This window comes from Mobula birostris, chromosome 29, assembly GCF_030028105.1.
Source record: "Mobula birostris isolate sMobBir1 chromosome 29, sMobBir1.hap1, whole genome shotgun sequence".
NCBI lineage: Eukaryota > Metazoa > Chordata > Chondrichthyes > Myliobatiformes > Myliobatidae > Mobula > Mobula birostris.
This window is the reverse complement of record NC_092398.1, coordinates 33,736,056-33,759,107: the sequence shown is the minus strand read 5'-3', so window position 1 is coordinate 33,759,107 and position 23,052 is coordinate 33,736,056. Positions and strand designations below refer to the sequence as shown.

At 52.2% G+C, this 23,052-nt stretch overlaps 1 protein-coding gene across 1 annotated transcript in view; it reads left to right on the top strand.

Moving 5' to 3' along the window:
• dhx34 (DEAH (Asp-Glu-Ala-His) box polypeptide 34) overlaps positions 1-23,052 on the top strand; it is a 41,169-nt gene that overhangs the window by 6,185 nt on the left and 11,932 nt on the right. Inside the window, exons 4-11 of the mRNA XM_072246936.1 lie at positions 1,866-2,083; positions 2,517-2,691; positions 4,700-4,887; positions 6,941-7,042; positions 11,967-12,200; positions 12,929-13,099; positions 13,646-13,760; positions 22,290-22,396. Coding sequence (XP_072103037.1) covers positions 1,866-2,083; positions 2,517-2,691; positions 4,700-4,887; positions 6,941-7,042; positions 11,967-12,200; positions 12,929-13,099; positions 13,646-13,760; positions 22,290-22,396 — 1,310 coding nt within the window. The remainder of the gene's footprint in view (positions 1-1,865; positions 2,084-2,516; positions 2,692-4,699; positions 4,888-6,940; positions 7,043-11,966; positions 12,201-12,928; positions 13,100-13,645; positions 13,761-22,289; positions 22,397-23,052) is intronic.

The window sequence follows — 23,052 nt, the reverse complement described above, 5'->3', positions numbered from 1 at the left end:
AACTTTTTTTAAAAGTCATTAGGAGTTTAAAATTTGGTAGGTAACCAAAGACTTACAAATTTCTGTGGATGTACGGTGGAGAGCATTCTGACTGGTTGCCTCACCGTTCAGTCTGGAGGCTCCAATGCACAGGATCTCTAGAGGTGGCAGAAGGTTGTAAATTCGGCCTGCTCCATCACGGGGCGCGAGATTCAGTTCGCGGTCTTTCAGAAACAGCTTCTTCCCCCCTCCCCACTGTCAGATTTCTCAGCACATGAGCACCACCTCAGTATTCCATTTTCTCCCCACTATATCCTGCGGGACGCAAGTGTAGAAATTGCTGGAGCCCCAGCAGAGATAGACATAGAAACATAAAAAATCCTGCAGCACAATACAGGCCCTTCAGCCCACAAAGCTGTGCCGACATGTCCTTACCTAAGAAATTACCTTAAAGGCATCCGTTAGTCTTGCGAGACCATGGATCTGCGCCTGGAAAGTCTTCACTCTTCAGGGCGCAGGCCTGGGCTAGGTTGTGTGGAAGACTGGCAGTTGCCCATGCTGCAAGTCTCCCCTCTCCACGACACCGATGTTGTCCAAGGGAAGGGCATTAGGACCCATACAGCTTGGCACCAGTGTCGACGCAGAGCACTGTGTGATTAAGTGCCTTGCTCAAGGACACAACACATTGCCTCGGCTGGGGCTCGAACGCACGACCTTCAGGTCGCTAGTCGAATGCCTTAACCACTTGGCCACGTGCCCACACAGAAATTACCTTAGGGTTACCCATAGCCCCCTATTTTTCTGAGCTCCATATACCTGTCCAGGAGTCTCTTAAAAGCCCCTATCGTATCTGCCTCTACCACTGTCGCCGGCATCCCATTCCATCTACTCACCACTCTGCGTTTCTAAAAAAAAAACAACTTACCACTGACATCTCCTCTGTACCTACTTCCAAGCACCTTAAATCTCGTTCTAGCCATTTCAGCCCTGGGAAAAAGCCTCTGAGATATTTAAATCGTCCTTAGGGACAGGAGAGGCACCAGAGGATGGGAGGTTGTTCCACTGTTTAAAAAAGGCTCTAAAAATAAACTCGGAAATGATAGGCTGGTGAACCTGACATCAGTAGTTGGAAAGCTAGTGGAAGGTGTTCTAAGGGACTGGATGTAGACATGGTCTGATTAATGATAGTCAGCATGGCTTCTTGCATGGGAGGTCATGTCAAACCAATCTCGTAGAGTTTTTTTTCAGGAAGTTACCAGGAATGTTGATGATGGCAAGGCAGTGGGTGTTGTCTGCATGGACTTTAGTGAGGCCCACCATGGGAGGTTGGTCAAGAAGGTTCAGTGTTAATGATAGATTGAATTGGTTGGGACTTTATTCCTTGTGATGCAGAAGATTGAGAGGAGACTTGATGGAGGTATATAAAAATTACAAGGGGTATTGATAGGGCAAGTGCAAGCAGGCTTTCTCTGCTGAGGTTCGGTGAGACTATAACTGGAGGTCATGGGGTTAAAGGTGGAAAGTGAAAAGTTTAGGAGGAACATGAGGGGAAACTTCTTCACTCAGCGTCGTGAGAGTGTGGGACGAGCTGCCGGCACGGGTGGTGCATGCAAGCTTGATTTCAACGTTTAAGCAAAGTTTGGAGAGCTACATGGATGGTTGGGAGATTGAGGGCTATGGTCCAGGTGATGGTTGATGGGAGGAGGCGGTTTAAACGGCCCGGAACAGGCTAGATGGGCGGAATGGCCTGTTTTCTATGCTGTACTTTTCCGTGACTCTACAACTCTTTGTTTTTTGTACAACCCACCCCCCACCCCACCGCCCGAGTCCGTGACTGTGTGTATTCAACCCAATCACTGTGTAAATTCATTCCCCCTGTGCCCCAGGGAAAGTGAAGGAGATGAGTTTCGACCCAAAGGCCAAGATGCACCGCCTTCAGGAGTTCTGGATCAGCAGAGCCAGCGCAGAGCAGCGTGCCGGCAGGGCGGGGCGGACAGGGCCGGGGGTGTGTTACCGGCTCTACGCCGAGTCCGACTACCAGGCCTTCGCCCCCTACCCTGTCCCCGAGATGCAGCGGGTAGCTCTCGATGCTCTGGTCCTGCAGGTGAGGGATGCCTGCTGCCCCTTCACAGCTGATCACCCAGTCACAGGTCTTCGGGCCCCTCGTATGCACCCGTGGGTGAGCAACCACGCCCCTGGCACTGTGGAGCTGTGTTGTCGTGGGAACTTCTCATGCAGGGTGCATTCTTACCCCTCGTTCCCACCCACGGTCCCCTCTGGTTTCAATATCCGACATTAACAGATTTAACTGGATCCAACAGCCAGTGCCGGTGAGTTCAGGTTAGGGGGCAAATTTCCCATCTGATGCACAGGAATCCCTCTGCACCAATTCTCAGTCAATGCAGCGTTTCGTTCTCGCCGCCCCTGTCCCACAGCGCGCGGTGCCCCCCTCACAGATAGAGAAGAGGGTAGAGGCGGAGGGTGGGCTGTTTCTGTAGATTAATTTGTCCATTCTGTCTCCCCCGCCACCGGGACAGATGAAGAGCATGGAGCTGGGGGACCCGCGCACCTTTCCTTTCATTGAACCGCCTCCACTGGCCAGCGTGGAGACGGCCATCAGCTATCTGCAAGAGCAGGGCGCTCTGGACAGCGCGGAGAGCCTTACGACCGTCGGGAGACTCCTGGCGCATCTACCGGTGGACGTGGTCATTGGTAAAGCATCAGTCTGTTCTCGCCAAAGGCCAGTTGTGGCCGTAGTTCCCTGGAGGTGACCGCGCACGTTGACAGGGTGGCGGAGAAGGCGCGCAGTGTGCTTGTTTTTATAAGTTGGGATGTCCCGTCACAGCCTTACAAAGCAGTGGTTAGGCCACTAGGGAACAGGGTGTGTATTTCGAGTCGCCGCACGATAGGAAGGATGTGATGGCGCAGGATCAACGGCAGAACGGATGCACGTCGCGAGGACCAACCAGGGTAGGTCGTACACGGTGAACGGTAGGGCACTGAGGAGTGCGGCAGGACAAAGGCGTCTGGGAACACAGGTCCATATTTCACTGAAACAACACACAAAATGCTGGCCGGGCCAGGCCGCCTCTATGGAAAAGAGTAAGCAGTCATCATTTTGAGCTGAGACCATTCAGCAGGACTGGAGAAAAAAACGATGAGTAGTCGGAGTTAGAAGATGGGGAAAGGGGAGGAAGAAATGAGGTGATAGGTGAAACCAGGGGGAGGGGTGAGGCCCCCTTTTCTTTCTACCATGGCCTTCTGTCCTTTTTCATAACAGAAGACAGGAGCAGAATTAGGCCATTGACCCATTGAGTGGGCTCCATCATTGCATCATGGCTGATTATTATCTCTCTCATCCTTATTCTCTTGCGCTTTCCCGATAATCTTTGACACCCTGACTAAACAAAACCCCGCCTTAAACGTACCTAATGACTTGGTGCCCACAGCCGCCTGTGGCAAGACTCACCACTCTCTGGCTAAAGAAATTCCTCCTGATCTCTCCTGTCAAATTCCCCCTTCCCCAGCCCTGTATCTCTTTCACCAATTAACTTCCCAGCTCTACTGGGATGTGAAAGCCTCTCGGTTCCACCTATCAACTCGTTTCTTCTTTCCCTCCCCCACCCCACCTTCTAAATCTGACTCATCCTTTTTCCTTCAGTCCTGATGAAGGGTCTCGGCCTGAAACGTCGACTGCACTCTTTTCCATAGGTGCTGCCTGGCCTGCCGAGTTCCTCCAGCATTTTGTGTGTGTTGCTTGAATTTCCAGCACCTGCAGATTTTCTTTTGGCACATTGGCCTTTATAAATCAAAGTATTGAGTACAGGAGATGGGATGATATGTTGAGGTTGTATAAGACATTGGTGAGGCCTGAATTTGTGCATTGTGTGCTATTTTGGTCACCTACCTCCAGAAGTAAATGAGGTTGAAAGAGTACGGAGAAAATTTACAAGGATGTTACTGGGACTGGAGGACCTGAGTTATAAGGAGAAATTGAATAGGTTAGGACTTTATTCCTTGGAATGTAGAAGATTGAGAGGAGATTTGACAGAGGCATAAAACGTTATGAGGGGTATAGATAGGGCAAATGCAGGCAGGCTTTTTCCACCGAGGTTGGGTGGGACCACAACTAGAGGGTGAAAGGTGAAAAGCTAAAGGGGAATTGGAGGGAAATCTCTTCACTCTTGTGAGAGTGTGAAACAAGATTCCAGTGTTGCAAGTGGCGGATGCGAACTCGATTTCAACGTTTAAGAGAAGTTTGGATAGGTACGTGGATAGGAGGGGAATGGAGGGCGATGGGAGTAGGCAGTTTAAATGGTTCAGAATTGACTAGATGGGCCAAAGGGCCTGCTTCTGTGCTGTACTTTTCTGTGACTCTGTGACCAGGGTGTTGTCTTCAATGGAGCACAGGCTGGTCTTATTTTCCCGGCGGGGGAGGAGGCTGAGGAATGACCTGAGAGGTATATAAAATCCTGGGAAATAGGTGGAGTGTTCTCCCCAGCAGGGTATCTATTAACTAAAAAAAATAAAAAGGACGTGTATTCCGCGGACCGCCCCTCCACCGGGCCCCGTCTCCCGCGGACTGCCCCTCGATGGGGCCTTCCTGCTCACCAGGAGGGGCGGTGAGGAAGGGAGTGCTGCGCTGTGGGGTTGGGGGGTGGGTGGGTCGATGGTACTCTCACGGCCTGCTTCTCTCCCTCTCTCCCCCCCCCCCCCCCAGGGAAGATACTGATCCTGGGCAGCACCTTTGACCTGCTGGAGCCAGTCCTGACCCTGGCCGCGGCCCTGAGCGTCCAGTCCCCGTTCGTCAGGCAGGCCAGTCCCGATTGTGCGACCGCCCGTAAGCCGCTGGAAAGTGACCAGGGAGATCCCTTCACCCTGCTCAATGTCTTTGAAGAGTGGCTGCAGGTATGGCTCTTGGTGTGGCGTCTGTAGTGTGTGTCTGTGTGTGTGTCTGTCTGTGTGGTGGTTTCGGTAAGTCCTGAAATCTCTCCAGTGTTATATTTGTGTGCTTACTGTCCACTCAGGGTGAAGCTGGTAGTGCTGCTGGGGATGGTGCAGGTGAAGTCAGTGAGGGAGCACCGTACTGTAGGGGGCTTGGGGGTTGGTGGGAGGGAGCGCTGGGCTGTGGTAGGGTGTCGGTGGGGAGGGAACGCTGGGCTGTAGGGGGTCGGTGGGGAGGGAGTGCTGGGCTGTGGGAGGGGGTCGGTGGGGAGGGAGTGCTGAGCTGTGGGAGGGGGTTGGTGGGGAGGGAGTGCTGGGCTGTGGGAGGGGGTTGGTAGGGAGGGAGTGCTGGGCTGTAGGGGGTTGGTAGGGAGGGAGCGCTGGGCTGTGGGGGTCGGTGGGGAGGGAGTGCTGGGCTGTAGGGGGTCGGTGGGGAGGGAGTGCTGGGCTGTGGGAGGGGGTCAGTGGGGAGGGAGTGCTGGGCTGTAGGGGGCTGGTGGGGAGGGAGTGCTGGGCTGTGGGAGGGGGCCGATGGGGAGGGAGTGCTGGGCTGTGGGAGGGGGCCGGTGGGGAAGGAGTGCTGGGCTGTGGGAGGGGGTTGGTAGGGAGGGAGCGCTGGGCTGTAGGGGGTTGGTAGGGAGGGAGCACTGGGCTGTAGGGGGTTGGTAGGGAGGGAGCACTGGGCTGTAGGGGGTCGGTGGGGAGGGAGCGCTGGGCTGTAGGGGGTCGGTGGGGAGGGAGCGCTGGGCTGTAGGGGGTCGGTGGGGAGGGAGCGCTGGGCTGTAGGGGGTCGGTGGGGAGGGAGTGCTGGGCTGTAGGGGGTTGGTGGAGAGGGAGCACTGGGCTGTGGGAGGGGGGTCGGTGGGGAGGGGGCGCTGGGCTGTGGGGGTCGGTGGGGAGGGAGTGCTGGGCTGTAGGGGGTCGGGGAGGGAGTGCTGGGCTGTGGGAGGGGGTCAGTGGGGAGGGAGTGCTGGGCTGGAGGGGGTCGGTGGGGAGGGAGTGATGGGCTGTGGGAGGGGGTTGGTAAGAAGGGAGTGCTGGGCTGTGGGAGGGGGTCGGTAGGGGCGGAGTGCTGGGCTGTGGGTGGGGGTCAGTGGGGAGGGAGCGCTGGGCTGTAGGGGGCTGGTGGGGAGGGAGTGCTGGGCTGTGGGAGGGGGCCGATGGGGAGGGAGTGCTGGGCTGTGGGAGGGGGTCGGTAGGGAGGGAGCGCTGGGCTGTAGAGGGTCGGTGGGGAGAGAGCGCTGGGCTGTAGGGGGCTGGTGGGGAGGGAGCGCTGGGCTGTAGGGGGTCGTTAGGGAGGGAGTGCTGGGATGTGGGGGGGAGTCGGTGGGGAGGGAGCGCTGGGCTGTAGGGTGTCGGTGGGGAGGGAACGCTGGGCTGTAGGGGGTCGGTGGGGAGGGAGTGCTGGGCTGTTGGAGGGGGGCCGGTGGGGAGGGAGTGCTGGGCTGTGGGGGGGGGTCGGTGGGGAGGGAGCGCTGGGCTGTAGGGTTGGTGGGGAGGGAGTGCTGGGCTGTGGGAGGGGGGTCGGTGGGGAGGGAGTGCTGGGCTGTGGGAGGGGGTCGGTAGGGAGGGAGTGCTGGGCTGTGGGAGGGGGTTTGTAGGGAGGGAGTGCTGGGCTGTGGGAGGGGGGTGGATGGGGAGGGAGTGCTGGGTTGTGGGGGCGGTCGGTGGGGAGGGAGTGTTGGGCTGTAGGGGGTTGGTGGGGAGGGAGTGCTGGGTTGTGGGGGCAGTCGGTGGAGAGGGAGTGCTGGGCTGTGGGAGGGGGTCGGTAGGGAGGGAGCGCTGGGCTGTGGGAGGGGGGTCGGTGGGGAGGGAGCGCTGGGCTGTAGGGGGTCGGTGGGGAGGGAGTGCTGGGCTGTGGGAGGGGCGTTGGTGGGGAGGGAGCGCTGGGCTGTAGGAGGTCAGTGGGGAGGGAGTGCTGGGCTGTGGGAGGGGAGTGGTGGGGAGAGAGTGCAGGGTTGTAGGGGAGGGGCGGTGAGCTGGGATACAGTTGTGTGTACTCTCTCTGATATTGCAGGTGAAGTCACTGAGGGGCAGCAACAGTCGGAAATGGTGCCGGCGGAGAGGACTTCAGGAGCAGCGTCTGTATGAGATGGTGAACCTGAGGAAGCAGTTCAAGGTAACGGCACTTTTCCTCTCCCTCTCTCCTTTTTGTACCAGAGCCGCAGGATGCCCCAGCAAGAAATCTGTTGAAAGACTTGCTCACTTTCCAGGATGCCTCCAGTCCTGTCAGTCTCCCGAGGGGGTGGACCCCACCCTCCAACTCCCGCCCTTGCGGTGTCCTCCGGTCCCAGAAGGCCTTCATGCTCTGTCTGCAGAGGGTGGACCCTTGCCTCTCGCCCTGGCCCGCTGCCTGCACCTCTGAACGTTTACCTCGCCCATCCACAACCTCCGCCCTCCACTTCTGCCCCGGGTGCCCAGAGATGATCGGGGTGGGGGGGGGGAGGGGGTTGAAGTGCAACCAGAATTCAAGGAGCAGCCCCTCCAAACCCTAAGGCAGGGCCTGTGACCTCCCACACTGTGCAAATACAAAACTTCGGTCCAGAATTGTCAACAGTCTGGAGGGCAGGGGTGCGTTCCCAAACCCAGTTGCACGGCACGGCTGTGTGTGTCAGGAATCGAGTATTGAAATGACAGAGTGGACGTGGAGAGGATGCTCCCTATAGTCGGGAGTCCAGGACCAGAAGGCACAGCCTCAGAATAGAAGGACATCCCTTTATAACGGTGATGAGGAGGGATTCCTTTCCTGAGAAGGTGGTGATTCTGAGAAATTCATTGCCTCAGATGGCTGTGGAGGCCAAGTCATTGGGTGTATTTAAAGCAGAGGTTGATAGGTTCTTAATTAGTCAGGGTGTCAGAGGTGACGGGGAGAAGGCTGGAGAATGGGGTCGAGACGGGAAATAAATCAGCCATGATGGAATGGTGGAGCAGAATTGATGGACCGAATGGCCTACGGCTCATGGTTTGATATAAAGGGGGGAGACTCTACCCACCCCATCCCCGATGGTAGAGGGACCTCCACCTGGGAGCTGGCTTGCTGGCCAGCAGTGGTGAGGAGGGGGAGAGTGTGCAGGGGTGGTCTGTCTGCTGGGGGTGGGAAACTGGGAGCGGCTCGAGCTGTCGGGGACCAGACACCAGGGAGGGTTTTGGAGCAAGTGTCAGCTTGGCCGGGTGAGGACGGAGCTTTGCCCTGTGGGAGTTGCTTCAGGACACTAGCAGTCTAGTGCCTGTCACTGTGGCTATTCCCCTTCCCATTATCTGGAGGAAGATACAGGGGCTCGAAAGCCCTGATGTGGAGATTTAAGGATAGCTTCCCCCCCCCCCCCACTAATATCAGACTGCTGGAACCATCTCTGTGGAGGTTTCAAAGAAAATGTTTTATGCAAGTATGTATACAGAGTACAACTCTCAGATTCATCCTCCCACAGTCAGCCAGGAAACCCAGAAACACCTTGGGAACAGAAACATCACACACCCAGCGTGCAAAAAAAAGCTAAATTTGCAAATGCAAACGAGTATGTGAACACTGCATAGAATATGAAAGTTTAAAGTAGGAGTGGAGGAGTGTTCAGTTTAGTTCTGCTCAGCACCACGCTGCTAGCCCACTGCCAGGGCCACTCTTTGCTGAAGCACCCCAGCCTTCATCGATCAAACCGCTCAAAACAGTAAAAAAAAATGTGTAACCAGATCGAGGATCACCTGCAACATGAACCAAAATGAGTCCACAGCCTCGCTGATCAATCCTGGCAACATGGACCCCAAGACTGCTGCACTTCCCTCTGACAGCGGCGAGCACCAGGGAGAGGAAGGCCGGTTGAATGCAGGAAGATGGCACCGAACGCCCGACCTTCCTCATCAACTTCGCCCTTGATCAGCACCTCAATCAGAGAGAAGCAATGAAGTCAATCACGGGCTCGCACCCTTGACACCTCAATCGGAGAGAAGCAATGGGGTCGATCGTGGGCTTGCTCCCGGTCTCCAGGCTACTAGGCCCCCCAGGCCCCACACACACACCCGCTCCAAACCTTACCCAACTCCCTCAGTGACAGTAAAGCACCAGATTGCTTAGTCGGCCCCAGAACACACCATCAGAATGTAAATCACAGGTTCCAACCGCACGGAGTTTCATAGCAGAATCACGTTTGAAAGAATGTGGTGTAGAAGAAGGAGTTTTGTGAACTGTCTGCAGGACATCGTCGGTGGTCACCTGGTTCATCAGAACCATCCTGACTTGAGTAGGAGCCTCCCAGATAATATGTTGCCTCCCAGGGTCAGGGATGTCTCGATCTTTACGGCATTCTCAAGTGGGGACGTTGAGCAGCCAGAAGCCATGGTCCATGCATTGGTAGCAATGACCTAGTTAGGAAAAGGGATGAGGTCCTGAAAAGTGAAAATTAGGGAGTCAGGAAGGAAGCTGAAAATCAGGGTCTCAAGAGTACAGGAGATGGGATGTTATGTTGAAATTGTATAAGACATTGGTGAGGCATAATTTGGAGTACAGGTTTCCCCCACCATCCGAAGGTAGAGCGTTCCTATGAAACGGTTCGTAAGCCGGAATGTCGTAAAGCGAAGAAGCATTAACCATTAATTTATATGGGAAAAATTTGTGAGCGTTCGCAGACCCAAAAATAACCTACCAAATCATGCCAAATAATGCATAAAACCTAAAGTAACAGTAATATATAGTAAAAGCAGGAATGATATGATGAATACACAGCCTATATAAAGTAGAAATACTTTTCTACAATCATTGCGCACTGTTCTCTGTAGCGAAAATTTCACGCAAGCGCTCTTGGCAGAAACACGGCGCAAGTGCTCTCCAGTAAACTTTAAGCTATGAAGCTTCCAAATCATACCAAATAACACGTAAAAATACACAGCCGATACGAAGTAGCACATTGAGCACACTGATGATGGTGTGTTAGGCTGCGTCGTCGGAGGTTGGGGTGGTGCAGTGGCCCCCACCCTCCGGGCAGCGAACTGATACCGATCCACGAAGAATACAGTGGTGGCTGGGATGCACCCAGCACATCTTTAAGAAAAAAAGCCGAAATAAACAAGCTAATTAATTAGGTGCTGCCCGGCATGTGAATGTCGACCCAGATCAGAGGCGACGCAATCGGCAATTACCTCTGATCTGGGCCGACATTTACATGCTGGGCGGCACCTAATTAATAGCTTATTTATTTCCGCTTTTTTTCTTAAAGATGTGCTGAGTACGTTACAGCTACCACTGCGTTCTTCGCGAATCAGTATCTGTCCAGGGCCTGGGGGTTGGGGTGGTGGGACACTAGAGTGTCATCTCATCTTCTGTTTCCATCAGGGCAGGCAGGTCATCTTCTATGTCTGCCTGCCTCAAGGTCGAGGTTTGTCGTCTGCTGTGGCTGATGTGAAGGGCTTGCTTGACTGCTTAGCCTCGCGCATTTTTCTATCATACAGTTCTTTGTAAGCACTCAAACCATCCTGCAAATATGCCCTAAACTGACGTACCCTTTCAAAATTAAAGTTGTACTTTATCATTGCAGGGAAAATCTCACGCAGTTGCTTCACGTTCAGTTCCTGGATGATTTCACTTTCACTACTGCATTTGGTTTCAATTGTTATCCTTTCCTCTTCCAATTGCATCAGCTCTTCATCTATCAGTTCTTGGTCATGGGATGCCAAAACCTCTTCAACATCATCTTCGTCAACTTCCACAAGCCAAACTCACCTTGTCCTTACTTCGTTCACCATGATCGAAACGCTTAATTATGTCTAGCTTTACGCTAAGTGTAACACCCTTACGAGCTCTTTTAGGCTTTTTCGAAACCTTAGAACTCATCTTGCAAACGTCTGCTCACAGGCATGTGTTTAAGCAGTGCTGGCTAGAATGCCGTTCTGAATCCGGGGGAGAGCGGCTGCTCGGGACGCACGCTGATTTTTTTTCGCGCGTTGCCTTTTATCGTAACAGTGAAAACACCTTCTGTTAGCGAAAACAGGTAACTAATGTAGGTCTTTCATAACAGTGAGGTTTCGTAAAGCGAACGTTCGAAAAGTGGGGGACACCTGTATTATAAGCAGTTTTGGTCACCTGCCTACAGGAAAGATGTAAATAAAGTTGAAAGAATACAGAGAAATTTTACAAGGATATTGCTGGAACTGGAGGACCTGAGTTATAAGGAAAGATTGAATAGATTAGTACTTTATTCCTTGGAAAGTAGAAGACTGAGAGTAGATTTGATAGATGTATACCAAATAATGAGGGGTATGGATAGGGTAAATGCAAAATTATGCATTTGTAGATTAAATTCTCGTTTTTCTGCGTTATTGTGTGTTATGTACTACAGTGCTTTACACCCTGGTCCGGAGAAACATCGCATTTGGTGGTATAGGTGTATACAGTCAAATGACAACAGAGAGGGGAAATGCAAGCAGGCGTTTTCCACTGAGGTTGGGTGGGACTACAGCTAGAGGTCATGGGTTAAAGGTGAAACGTGAAATGTTTAAGGAAAACTTCTTCACTCAGGGGGTGGTGAGAGTGTGGAATGAGTTGCCAATACAAGTGGGGCATGTGATCTTGATTTCAATGTTGAAGAGAAGTTTGGATAGGTACGTGGATGGGAGGGGTAAAGAGCTGTTGTGCTGGTTGATGGGAGTAAGCAGTTTAAATGGTTGAGCCTGGTCTAGATGGGCTGAAGGGCTGTACTTTTCAATGACTAAGAGATTCTGGAAGCCCAGCAAGATGCTGGAGGAACTCAGCTGGTGAGACAGCATCTGTGGAGAGGAATAAACAGTTGACGCTTTGGGCCGAGGCTGGAAAGGAGGGCAGAAGCAGCCAGAATAAGAAGGTGGGGGGACGGGGAGGAGGCGAGACCAGGTGGGTGGGGGGGGTGCAGCGAGAAGCTGGGTGCTGATGGTGGAGGAGGTAACAGGCTGAATCCGAGGGGAGAGTGGATCATGGCAGAAAGGGAAGGAGGAGGGAAAGCAGGGGGAAGTGATGGGCAGGTTGCGAGGGTGGGGAGGAGAGGAGAAGGGTGAGCTGACCCCTACCTCCTCTGGTTCAGACGCTGTTGAAGGACCATCGGCTGCTGGAGGAGGAGGGCGGCTCCGGTAGAGACAGCTACCAACGGCAGAAGCGACACCGGGAGCGTCAGGAGCTGCGGCTGGTGAAGCGGCAACACGAGCAGCAAGACGGGCGCAGGCGCAAGGTGCTGCGGCTGGAGGACGAGGAGCAGGGGTCCTCGGAGGACGAGGGCTCGCATCGTTCAGAGAGCCAGCGCGGTGAGGTGGACATTCAGGTATGTGGCGGACTGCTGCGAGTGGATGCTCTCTCTCTGTCGCTCTCTACATGGACTGTCTCTCTGCGTGTCTCTGTCCTGTAGAATGTATACTCTGTTGTGTGTACCCCAGTGTCTGTGAATCCATCTCTCTCCACTTCCTTTTGGGGCAGCCGGCTGAGGGTAGCAGACACCAACAGAATCAACAAACTCATTCGTAAGCCCAGTGATGTTGTGGGGATGGAACTGATCTCTCTCACTGTGGTGTCTGAAAAGAGGATGCTGTCCAAGTTGCATGCCATCTTGGACAATGTCTCCCATCCACTACATAATGTACTGGGTGGGCACAGGAGTACATTCAGCCAGAGACTCATTCCACTGAGATGCAGCACAGAGCGTCATAGGAAGTCATTCCTGCCTGTGGCCATCAAACTTTACAACTCCTCCCTTGGAGGGTCAGACACCCTGAGCCAATAGGCTGGTCCTGGACTTATTTCCTGGCATAATTTACATATTACTATTTAACTATTTATGGTTTTATTACTATTTATTATTTATGGTGCAACTGTAATGAAAACCAATTTCCCCCGGGATCAATAAAGTATGACTATGACTAATATGTGTAAATGCCGTTACCTCACTGTCTACTTCTCTATTTGACCCATCTCTCTGCCCATCCACTCCCCCTCACTGTCTCCATTCCTCTAACCCTCCCCTCCCCTCTGCCCCTCTCCTCCCCCCCCCCACAGGATGTGAATTTTAAGCTGCGCCACGACGTGAATGAGCTGTGCGCCGCGGCGCTCTCCCAACGGCTCTCCGCTCGCTCTTTCCAGCTGCTGAAGCTGCTGGTGTGTCGCGGTCTCTACCCTCAGCTGGCCGTGCCGGACGAGTTCAACAGCCGGCGCAAGGACTCTGAGCAGGTGAGGGGGGTGGGGACAACACACCCGGGTGTCTACGTCTCTCTCCACTCACCACCTCCCCTCGCTGATGCTCATCACTCCCTGTCCAACTCCGATCCCCACATCTGACACTCTTCAGCCCTCCCTCCCCTTTCCCGCTCTCAGCACCCCCACCCCCGGCCCATGGCGTCTGCGGCCCCTCTCCCGCCCTTTGACCTCTCATCCCTGTCGTTCTTCACGTCGTTCTTCATCCCCCAAATCTGTTTTATCCCTCGTTACTCCTCTCCCTGATGAAGTGTTTGTTACTCAGCTTCACCTGTTACCCTCACATTCCTTTTCCTGTCTCCCGCTATTTCATCAGCCTGCTTCATTCTGGTCAGTTCCCTTACCTCTCCCCATATTATCTCAACCGCTTCCCCTGACATCCACTCCAACCCCTCGTGCCCACCCTTGGCTCCTGCCTCTCTCCTCTTGCCTTCCTCCTTCCCTCGTCCTCCTCACGCTCACTCTTCGCCACTCTCAATCCGCTTCCTGCTCGCTCTCTCATTCCCTCACTCTCCGATACAGATCTTCCACACCCAGAGCAAGGCAGGCGTTGTGCTCCATCCCACCAGTGTGTTCAACTCCACTCCGAGCCTGCTGCATGTTGATGAGGAGGGGGACGGCCGCCGAGGCGCACCGGGTAGGTCTTGTGCCTGGCTTGAAATTCGCCAGAATCTTGTCTGGAATGCAGGGGGGCTTTTTAAAAATTTTTATTTAGAGATATAATGTGGTAACAGGCCCTTCCGGCCCAGCGAGCCCGTGCTGCCCAATTAACCGACTCACCGGTAAGTGTGTGGAAGGTGCGAGGAAATAGATATTTCAGCCATGATAGAATAGCAGAGCAGGCTTACTGGGCCAAATGGCCTAATTCTGTTCCTATGTCTTGTGGTCTCATGACCTTCTAGTTCACATGTCTTTGCAGTGTCTTTAGATTATGAGAACACTCAGTCCTCTTTTATTGTCATTTAGAAATGCATACGTGCATTAAGAAATGATACGGTGTTTCTCCGGAGTGATATCACAGAAACCAGGACAGACCAAAGACTAACACTGACAGACCCACATAATTATAACATATAGTTACAGCAGTGCAAAGCAATACCATAATTTGATAAAGAACAAACCATGGGCACAGTAAAAAAAGTCTCAAAGTCCCGAGTTGATCGACTCCCGAGTCCCCGATAGCAGGCGGCAAAAGGGAGAAACTCCCTGCCATAAGCCTCCAGGCACCGTCAATTTGCCGATACCTTGGAAGCAGCCGATCCCAGCCGACCCTGAATCTATCCGTCCGAAAACTCCGAGCTTCCGGGCAGCCTCTCCGATACAGCCTCCCGAGCGCCATCCTCTGCCAAGCGCCTTCGACCTCTCCCCGGCTGCCGAAACACGCAAAGCCGAGGATTTCGGGGCCTTCAGCTCCGGAGATTCCGGTTACCACACAGTAGCAGTGGCAGCGAAGCGGGCATTTCAGAAGTTTTGCAGATGTTCCGCTGTGCTTGCACGTCTGTCTCCATCAAATCAGAATTGTGCACGGTCCCCTACTTAACAGATAACAGATATTCATCACCGAAGAGGCCACGCGCGCTGCCGTTGCGCCGCCATCTTCTCCCCCCTCCCGAGAGTTACGGGGAGAGGTGAGTCAGCCGACTTTCTTCCCACTGGGGCGCCGGAGGCTGAGGAGATTTGTTAGATTTGTAGGCTATAGATAAGCGAGATTGTTACACTGTTTATCACAGGGTTCGTTCGTTATGTGCTGTGTCGTATGACGTGGGCAGCTCTGGTCTATCCATGACCATGTTCTTGGCAAATTTTTCTACGGAAGTGGTTTGCCATTGCTGTCTTCTGGGCAGTGTCTTCGCAAGTCGGGTGATCCCCAGCCATTATCAATACTCCTTAGAGATTGTCACCAGGACTTGAGGTATGCAACGGCTTCTCATACGACCATCTACTACCTGCCCCGTGAATTCATGATTCATGTGACCCTGATCGGGGGGGGGGGGGGCGTGCTAAGTGGGTGCTACACCTTACCCGAGGGTGATCTGAAGGCTAGTGGAGGGAAGGAGCGCCTTTGGTAGAGATGAATCTCCACCCCGCCACTCTATCACAAGGTAGGAGAGTTTTAAAGTCAAAGACATAAGTTTTGGGAGAGGGACAAGATTTAAAGGAGACCCAGGGGCAGCTTTTCCACACAGGGTGGTGCACGCGGAGTGCGCTGTCAGAGGAAGGGAAGGGTCAGACACAGACACAGGGCCAGTGGCTGTTGGTGGGCCCTTTGGGTTTGGTGACAACTACTCTATTAGTTTTACTCCAGTCATGGAGACAGAGAGGACAAGGCCAACAATACCGGACCTTTTCTTAGGAAACGAGGTGGGCCGAGTAACTGAAGTGGCAGTCGGGACTTGCTTTGCATCTGGTGACCACCATTCTATTAGTTTTGGAATATTTAAGGAGACAGACAGAACGGGGTAAATTCGTGAACTGGAGCAGGGCCAACCTTGAGGGCATTGGGCAGGATTTAGCTGAATCTGAGAGAGGGGCTGGCCATGCTGAATGTTTATTTTACAGAGTGCAGGAGAATGAGGGGTGATCTCCCAGATGCTTACAAAATCGTGCAGTGTACGGGAAAGGCGGACGACCGTAGTCTGGGTCAGGGAGCCTAAAACTAGAGGGAACCGATAAAAGATGAGAAGGGAGAGATTTAGAGGAGGACTGAGAGGTAACTCCATCACACAGAGGGTAGAGAATACCTGGAATGAGCTGCCAGAGGAAATGGTTGAGGCAGGTACAATTTGGATCGGTACATGGAGAGGAGATGCTTGGAGGGTTATGGGGCAAATGTGCTCAATCAGCACAAGCAGGGAGGACGCTGTGGTCGGAATGGACCAGATGGGCCGAAGGCCGTGTTTATACGCTCTGTTACTGCCAAAGATTTCAGGACAGAGTGAAACTCTTCCTTCAAGGGAGAACGCAATAATTGATCAAAAGTTAGGGGGAAGTTAGAGGATTGGGAAGCTTTTAAAAACCAGCAGAAGGCAACAAAAAAAATAAGGTGAGAAAAGATGAAATTCGAAGGGAAGCTAGATAATAACTTCAAAGAGGATACCAGAAGTTTTTTCAGAGAAGTAAAGAGTAAAAGAGACGATTGATTCTCACGGCTACCTGGACTATATGTCTTCCCACCTTTTCACTTGTAAAAATGCCATCCCCTTCTCTCAACTCCTCCATCTCCACCACATTTACTCTTAGGGTGAGGCTTTTCATTCCGGAACTAATGAGCTTCTTCAGAGAAAGAGGTTTTTCTTCCTCCACTATCAACCCTGCCCTCACCCTCATCTCTTCCATTTCACACACGTCTGCCCTCACCCCATTCACCTGCCACCCCACCAGGGATAGGGTTCCTCTTGTCCTCATCTACCACCCCACCAGCCTCCGCATACAGCACATAATTTCCAGTAACTTCCACCATCTTTCCTTTATCTCCCCCCCCCCCCCCCCACTTTCTGCTTTCCGCAGGGATCGCTCCCTACATAACTCTTGTCCAATCGTCCCTCCCCACTGATCTCCCTCCTGGCACTTATCCTTGCAAGCGGAACAAGTGCCACACCTGCCCCTACACCTCCTTCCTCACTATCATTCAGGGCCCCGAACAGTCCTTCCGGGTGAGGTGACACTTCACATGTGAGTCTGTCGGGGTCAGTGTCCGGTGCGGTGCTCACGATGAGGCCTCCTGTATGTCGCTGAGACCCACCGCCGATTGGGAAACTGCTTCGCTGAGCACCTGTGTTCCGTCTGCCAGAAAAAGCGGGATCTCCCACTCTATTTCCCATTCCTATTCTGACATGTCAGTCCACGGCCTCCTCTACTGCCGTGATGAGGACACTCTCAGGTTGGGGGAACAACACCTTATCTTCCGTCTGGGTAGTCTAGACTCCAACCTGATGGCGTGAACTTCGTTTTCTTGAACTTCTGGTAATTGCACCCCTTTCTCCCCACCCCCCCTTGTCCTTCACCATTCCCCATTCCCATTTCTCCTTCTCACCTTACTCCTTACCTGTCCATCACCTCCCTCTTGTGTTCCTCCCCCTTCCTCTTCTTCCATGGCCTGCTGTCCTCTCCTGTCAGATTCCCCCTTCTCCAGCCCTTTATCGCTTTCACCAATCGACCTCCCAGCTCTTTAATTCACCCCTCCCCCCTCCCAGTCTCACCTATCATCTACTACCTTGTACTTCCTCCTCCCCACCCCCTCACCTCTTACTCTGACCTAATTTCTTTTTTTCCAGTCCTGATGAAGGGTCTCAGTCCAAAATGTTGACTGTACTTTTCCAAAGATGCTGCCTGGCCTGCAGAGTTCCTCCAGCATTTTGTGTGTTTTATAAAGAGAGATGGGAGTGGATATTGGGCTGCTGGAATATGGCACTGGAGAGATAGTAACGGGGGACAAAAAAAATGGCAGACCAGCTTAATTATTTTTCATGGAAGATGCTAACAGCGTGCCGGAAATTCGAGAGTGTTGTGTTGGGGGGGGGAGGTGGAAGTGAGTGCAGTTGCTTTAACTAGGGAGAAGGTGCTTGTGAAATTGAAAGGTCTGAAGGTAGATAAGTCACCTGGACCGGATTGGCTACACCCCAGGGTTCAGAAAATGATAGCTAAACAGATCGTGCGGGCATTAGTAATGATCTTTCAAGAATCCTTAGATTCCGGAATGGTTCCGCAAGACTGGAATATTGTAAATGTAACTCCACTCTTCAAGAGGAAGAAGAAAGAAAATATTTGGCTAGTTAGCCTGACCTCAGAGGATGGGAAGATGCTGAAGTCCATCGTTAAAGATGAAGTTTCGGGATACTTGGAATTGCATAATATACTTGGCCAAAGTCAGAATGTTTCTTTAAGACTCCTTAAGTTCGGAGGAAGCCTTGTTCGACAAATCTGTTGAAGTTCTCCGAGGAAATAACAGGCAGGATAGACAAAGAAGATTTTGTGGATGTTGTGTACTTGGATTTTCGGAAGCTGTACACGAAGCTGCTTAACAAGATAAAAACTCATGGTGTTACAGGAAAGATACTATCATGGATAGAAGGTTGGCTTACTGACAGGAGGCAAAGAGTAGGAATAAAGGGAGCCTTTTCTGGTTGGCTTTTAGTGCTGTTCCGCAGTAGTGGGTTTTGGGACCATTTCTTTTGGTGTTGCATGTCAGTGATTTGGATGACGGAATTGATGGGTTTGTGACCACGTTTGTGGATGAATTGAAGATAGGTGGAGGGACACGTGGTGCTGAGGAAGCAGGGAGACTGCAGAAGGAGTTGACGTGGTGGGAGAATGTGCAAAGAAGTGGCAGATGGAATACAGTGCTGGAAAATGTATGGTCAGGCACTATTTTCTAAAGGGGGAGAAAATTCAATAATCAGCGGTGCCAAGAGACTTGGAACTCGCCGATAAGGGGGGTGCTGTTGTAGTCTGGCGTACTGACCTCTACCTTGCCGAGGCACAGCGACAACTCGTGGATACCTCCTCTTATTTACCCCTCGATCGTGACCCCACTAAGGAGCACCAGGCCATTGTCTCCCACACCATGACTGACTTTATCCGCTCAGGGGATCTCCCATCCACTGCTGCCAACCTTATAGTTCCCACACCCCCCACTTCCCGTTTCTACCTCCTACCCAAGATCCACAAACCTGCCTGTCCTGGCCGACCTATTGTCTCAGCTTGCTCCTGCCCCACCAAACTCGTTTCTGCATACCTCGACACTGTTTTATCACCCCTTGTTCAATCCCTTCTGACTTATGTTCGTGACACTTCTCACGCTCTTAAACTTTTCAATGATTTTAAGTTCCCTGGCCCCCACCGCTTTATTTTCACCATGGATGTCCAGTCCTTATATACTTCCATCCCCCATCAGGAAGGTCTCAAAGCTCTACGCTTCTTTTTGGATTCCAGACCTAATCAGTTTCCCCCCTACCACCACTCTGCTCCGTCTAGCGGAATTAGTCCTTACTCTTAATAATTTCTCCTTTGGCTCCTCCCACTTCCTCCAAACTAAAGGTGTAGCTATGGGCACCCGTATGGGTCCTAGCTATGCCTGCCTTTTTGTTGGGTTTGTGGAACAATCTATGTTCCGTGCCTATTCTGGTATCTGTCCCCCACTTTTCCTTCGCTACATCGACGACTGCATTGGCGCTGCTTCCTGCACGCATGCAGAACTCGTTGACTTTATTAACTTTGCCTCCAACTTTCACCCTGCCCTCAAGTTTACCTGGTCCATTTCCGACACCTCCCTCCCCTTTCTAGATCTTTCTGTCTCTGTCTCTGGAGACAGCTTATCCACTGATGTCTACTATAACCCTACTGACTCTCACAGCTATCTGGACTATTCCTCTTCTCACCCTGTCTCTTGCAAAAACGCCATCCCCTTCTCGCAATTCCTCCGTCTCCGCCGCATCTGCTCTCAGGATGAGGCTTTTCATTTTAGGACGAGGGAGATGTCTTCATTTTTTAAAGAAAGGGGCTTCCCTTCCTCCACTATCAACTCTGCTCTTAAACGCATCTCCCTCATTTCACGCACATCTGCTCTCACTCCATCCTCCCGCCAGCCCACTAGGAATAGGGTTCCCCTGGTCCTCACCTACCACCCCACCAGCCTCCGGGTCCAACATATTATTCTCCGTAACTTCCGCCACCTCCAACAGGATCCCACCACTAAGCACATCTTTCCCTCCCCCCATCTCTCTGCATTCCGCAGGGATCGCTCCCTACACAACTCCCTTGTCCGTTCGTCCCCCCCATCCCTCCCCACTGATCTCCCTCCTGGCACTTATCCGTGTAAGCGGAACAAGTGCTACGCATGCCCTTACACTTCCTCCCTTAGCACCATTCGGGGCCCCAAACAGTCCTTCCAGGTGAGGCAACACTTCACCTGTGAGTCGACTGGGGTGATATACTGCGTCCGGTGCTCCCGATGTGGCCTTTTATATATTGGCGAGACCCGACGCAGACTGGGAGACTGCTTTGCTGAACATCTACGCTCTGTCCGCCAGAGAAAGCAGGATCTCCCAGTGGCCACACATTTTAATTCCACATCCCATTCCCATTCTGACATGTCTATCCACGGCCTCCTCTCCTGTAAAGGTGAAGCCACACTCAGATTGGAGGAACAACACTTCATATTCCGTCTGGGTAGCCTCCAACCTGATGGCATGAACATCGACTTCTCTAACTTCCGCTAGGCCCCACCTCCCCCTCATACCCCTTCTGTTACTTATTTTTATGCACACATTCTTTCTCTCACTCTCCTTTTTCTCCCTCTGTCCCTCTGAATATACCTCTTGCCCATCCTCTGGGTCCCCCCCCCACTTGTCTTTCTTCCCAGACCTCCTGTCCCATGATCCTCTCGTATGCCCTTTTGCTAATCACCTGTCCAGCTCTTGACTCCATCCCTCCCCCTCCTGTCTTCTCCTATCATTTTGGATCTCCCCCTCCCCCTCCAACTTTCAAATCCCTTACTCACTCTTCCTTCAGTTAGTCCTGACGAAGGGTCTCGGCCTGAAACGTCGACTGCACCTCTTCCTAGAGATGCTGCCTGGCCTGCTGCGTTCACCAGCAACTTTGATGTGTGTTGCTTGAATTTCCAGCATCTGCAGAATTCTTGTTGTTTGTTGGAAGTCCTTGTGCTGGATTCCCTAAAGGTTACCTAGCAGTCTGAGTCGGGAAGCACAATGAAACGTTAGCATTCATTTTGAGAAGACAAGAATACAAGAGCAACGATGTGTTGTTGAGATTTAGAAGGCATTAGTCAGACTGCACTTGAGTATTGTGAGCAGTTTTTGGCCTCTTATCTAAGAAAAGATGTGTTACCATTGGAGAGTGCCCTGAGGATGTTCACGAGAGTGATTCGGGAATGTAACGGTATACGTATGGGGAGAGTTTGATAGCCCTGGGCCTGTACTTAACGGAGTTGAGAAGAATGAGGGGGGATCTCATGCAAGCATATCAACTATTGAAAGTCCTAGACAGAGTGGATGTGGAAAGGATGTTTCTTATGGTGGGTTAGTCTAGGACTAGAGGGCATGCCTCAGAATAGAACAGAGATGAGGAGGAATTACTTTTGCCAGAGGGTGGTGAATCTGTGGAATTCATTGCCATAGATGGCTGTGGAGGCCAAGTAATTGAGTATATTTAAAGCAGTTTCTTGGTTAGTTAGGACATCAAACGCAGGAGAATGGGTTTGAGAGGGATAATAAATCAGTCATGATCAAATAGCGGAGCAGAGTCAATGGGCTGAATGGCCTAATTATGTTCCTATGTCTGATGGTCTTCCCCTACACCGTCCCATCACACACTCACGGGGTCAGACACAGAGTGAAGCTCCCTCCACACCGTCCCATCACACACTCCCGGGGTCAGACACAGAGTGAAGCTCCCTCCACACCGTCCCATCACACACTCCTGGGGTCAGAAACAGAGTGAAACTCCCTCCACACAGTCCCATCACACAATCCCGGGGTCAGACACAGAATGAAACTCCCTGCACACCATCCCATCACACACTCCTGGAGTCAGACACAGAGTGAATCTCCCTCCACACTGTCCCATCACACACTCACGGGGTCAGACACAGAGTGAAGCTCCCTCCACACCGTCCCATCACACACTCCCAGGGTCAGACACAGAGTGAATCTCCCTCCACATTGTCCCATCACACACCCCTGGGTTCAGACACAGAGTGAAACTCCTTCCACACCGTTCCATCCCACACTCCTGGGGTCCGACACAGAGTGAAGCTCCCTCTGCACCGTCCCATCGTACACTCCCTGGGTCTGACACAGGGAGAAGCTCCCTCCACACCGTCCCATCACACACTCCCGGGGTCTGACACAGAGAGAAGCTCCCTCCACACCATCCCATCACACACTCCCGGGGTCTGACACAGAGAGAAGCTCCCTCCACACTGTCCCATCACACATTCCCGGGGTCAGACACAGAGTGAAACTCCCTCCACACCGTCCCATCACACACTCCCGGGGTCAGACACAGAGAGAAGCTCCCTCCACACCGTCCCATCACACACTCCCTGGGTCAGACACGAGAGAGAATCTCCCTCCACATGACCACAGAGTATTAACTGAAGTGTTTTGCTGATGTGCACCATTGTTTCATGGTCTCTTTTCCTTCCCAGGTCAGAGGTCAGAGCAGAGCAACCAGCACCAGCTGCTTGCCTTCGTCTCGTTGCTGGAGACAAACAAACCCTACCTTGTGAACTGTGTCCGTGCCCCCGCACTGCAGGTATGTACTAAACTTGAGGGAAGAGGGGACAGTAAAATAACTCTTACCGGGAAACGGTTATCACAGGAGAGCCCAACTTTAAATGCTTGGATGGAAAATTACAATGGACATTTACAAAATGGAGAAGATAACAGCATCTGTTAATCATAAGTTGGAACAATTGGATTCATACTGGGAAAAATGGTTTAACTACTTAACACTTCATATGCCTGATTTTATTCTCACAAATCAATGTTTAAAAAAAAAAAGATCACTCCCTACTTGAACATAGTTTTCTCCTTTTGCTTGTTCTTTCTTTCCTCTAAGTGTATACCTCAGGTAAATATTATGTGGAGATTTGTTGCATATATGACTATATGATATATATGTATGTAAAAAATAAATTACAAAAAAAAAAGGAAAAGGGGATAGGGAATGGTGAAGGGGGGTGGGGACATTCCTGGAAGTTCAAGAAGTCGACGTTCATGCCATCAGGTTGGAGGCTACCCAGACGGAAGATAAGGTGTTGTTCCTCCAACCCGAGCGTGGCTTCATCGCGACTGTAGGGGAGGTCATGGATAGATCGGAATGGGAAGTGGAATTAAAATGGGTGGCTACTGGGAGATCCCTCTTTTTCTGGTGCTGGGCAGTCTACACCAGGTCTCACCGGCGTACAG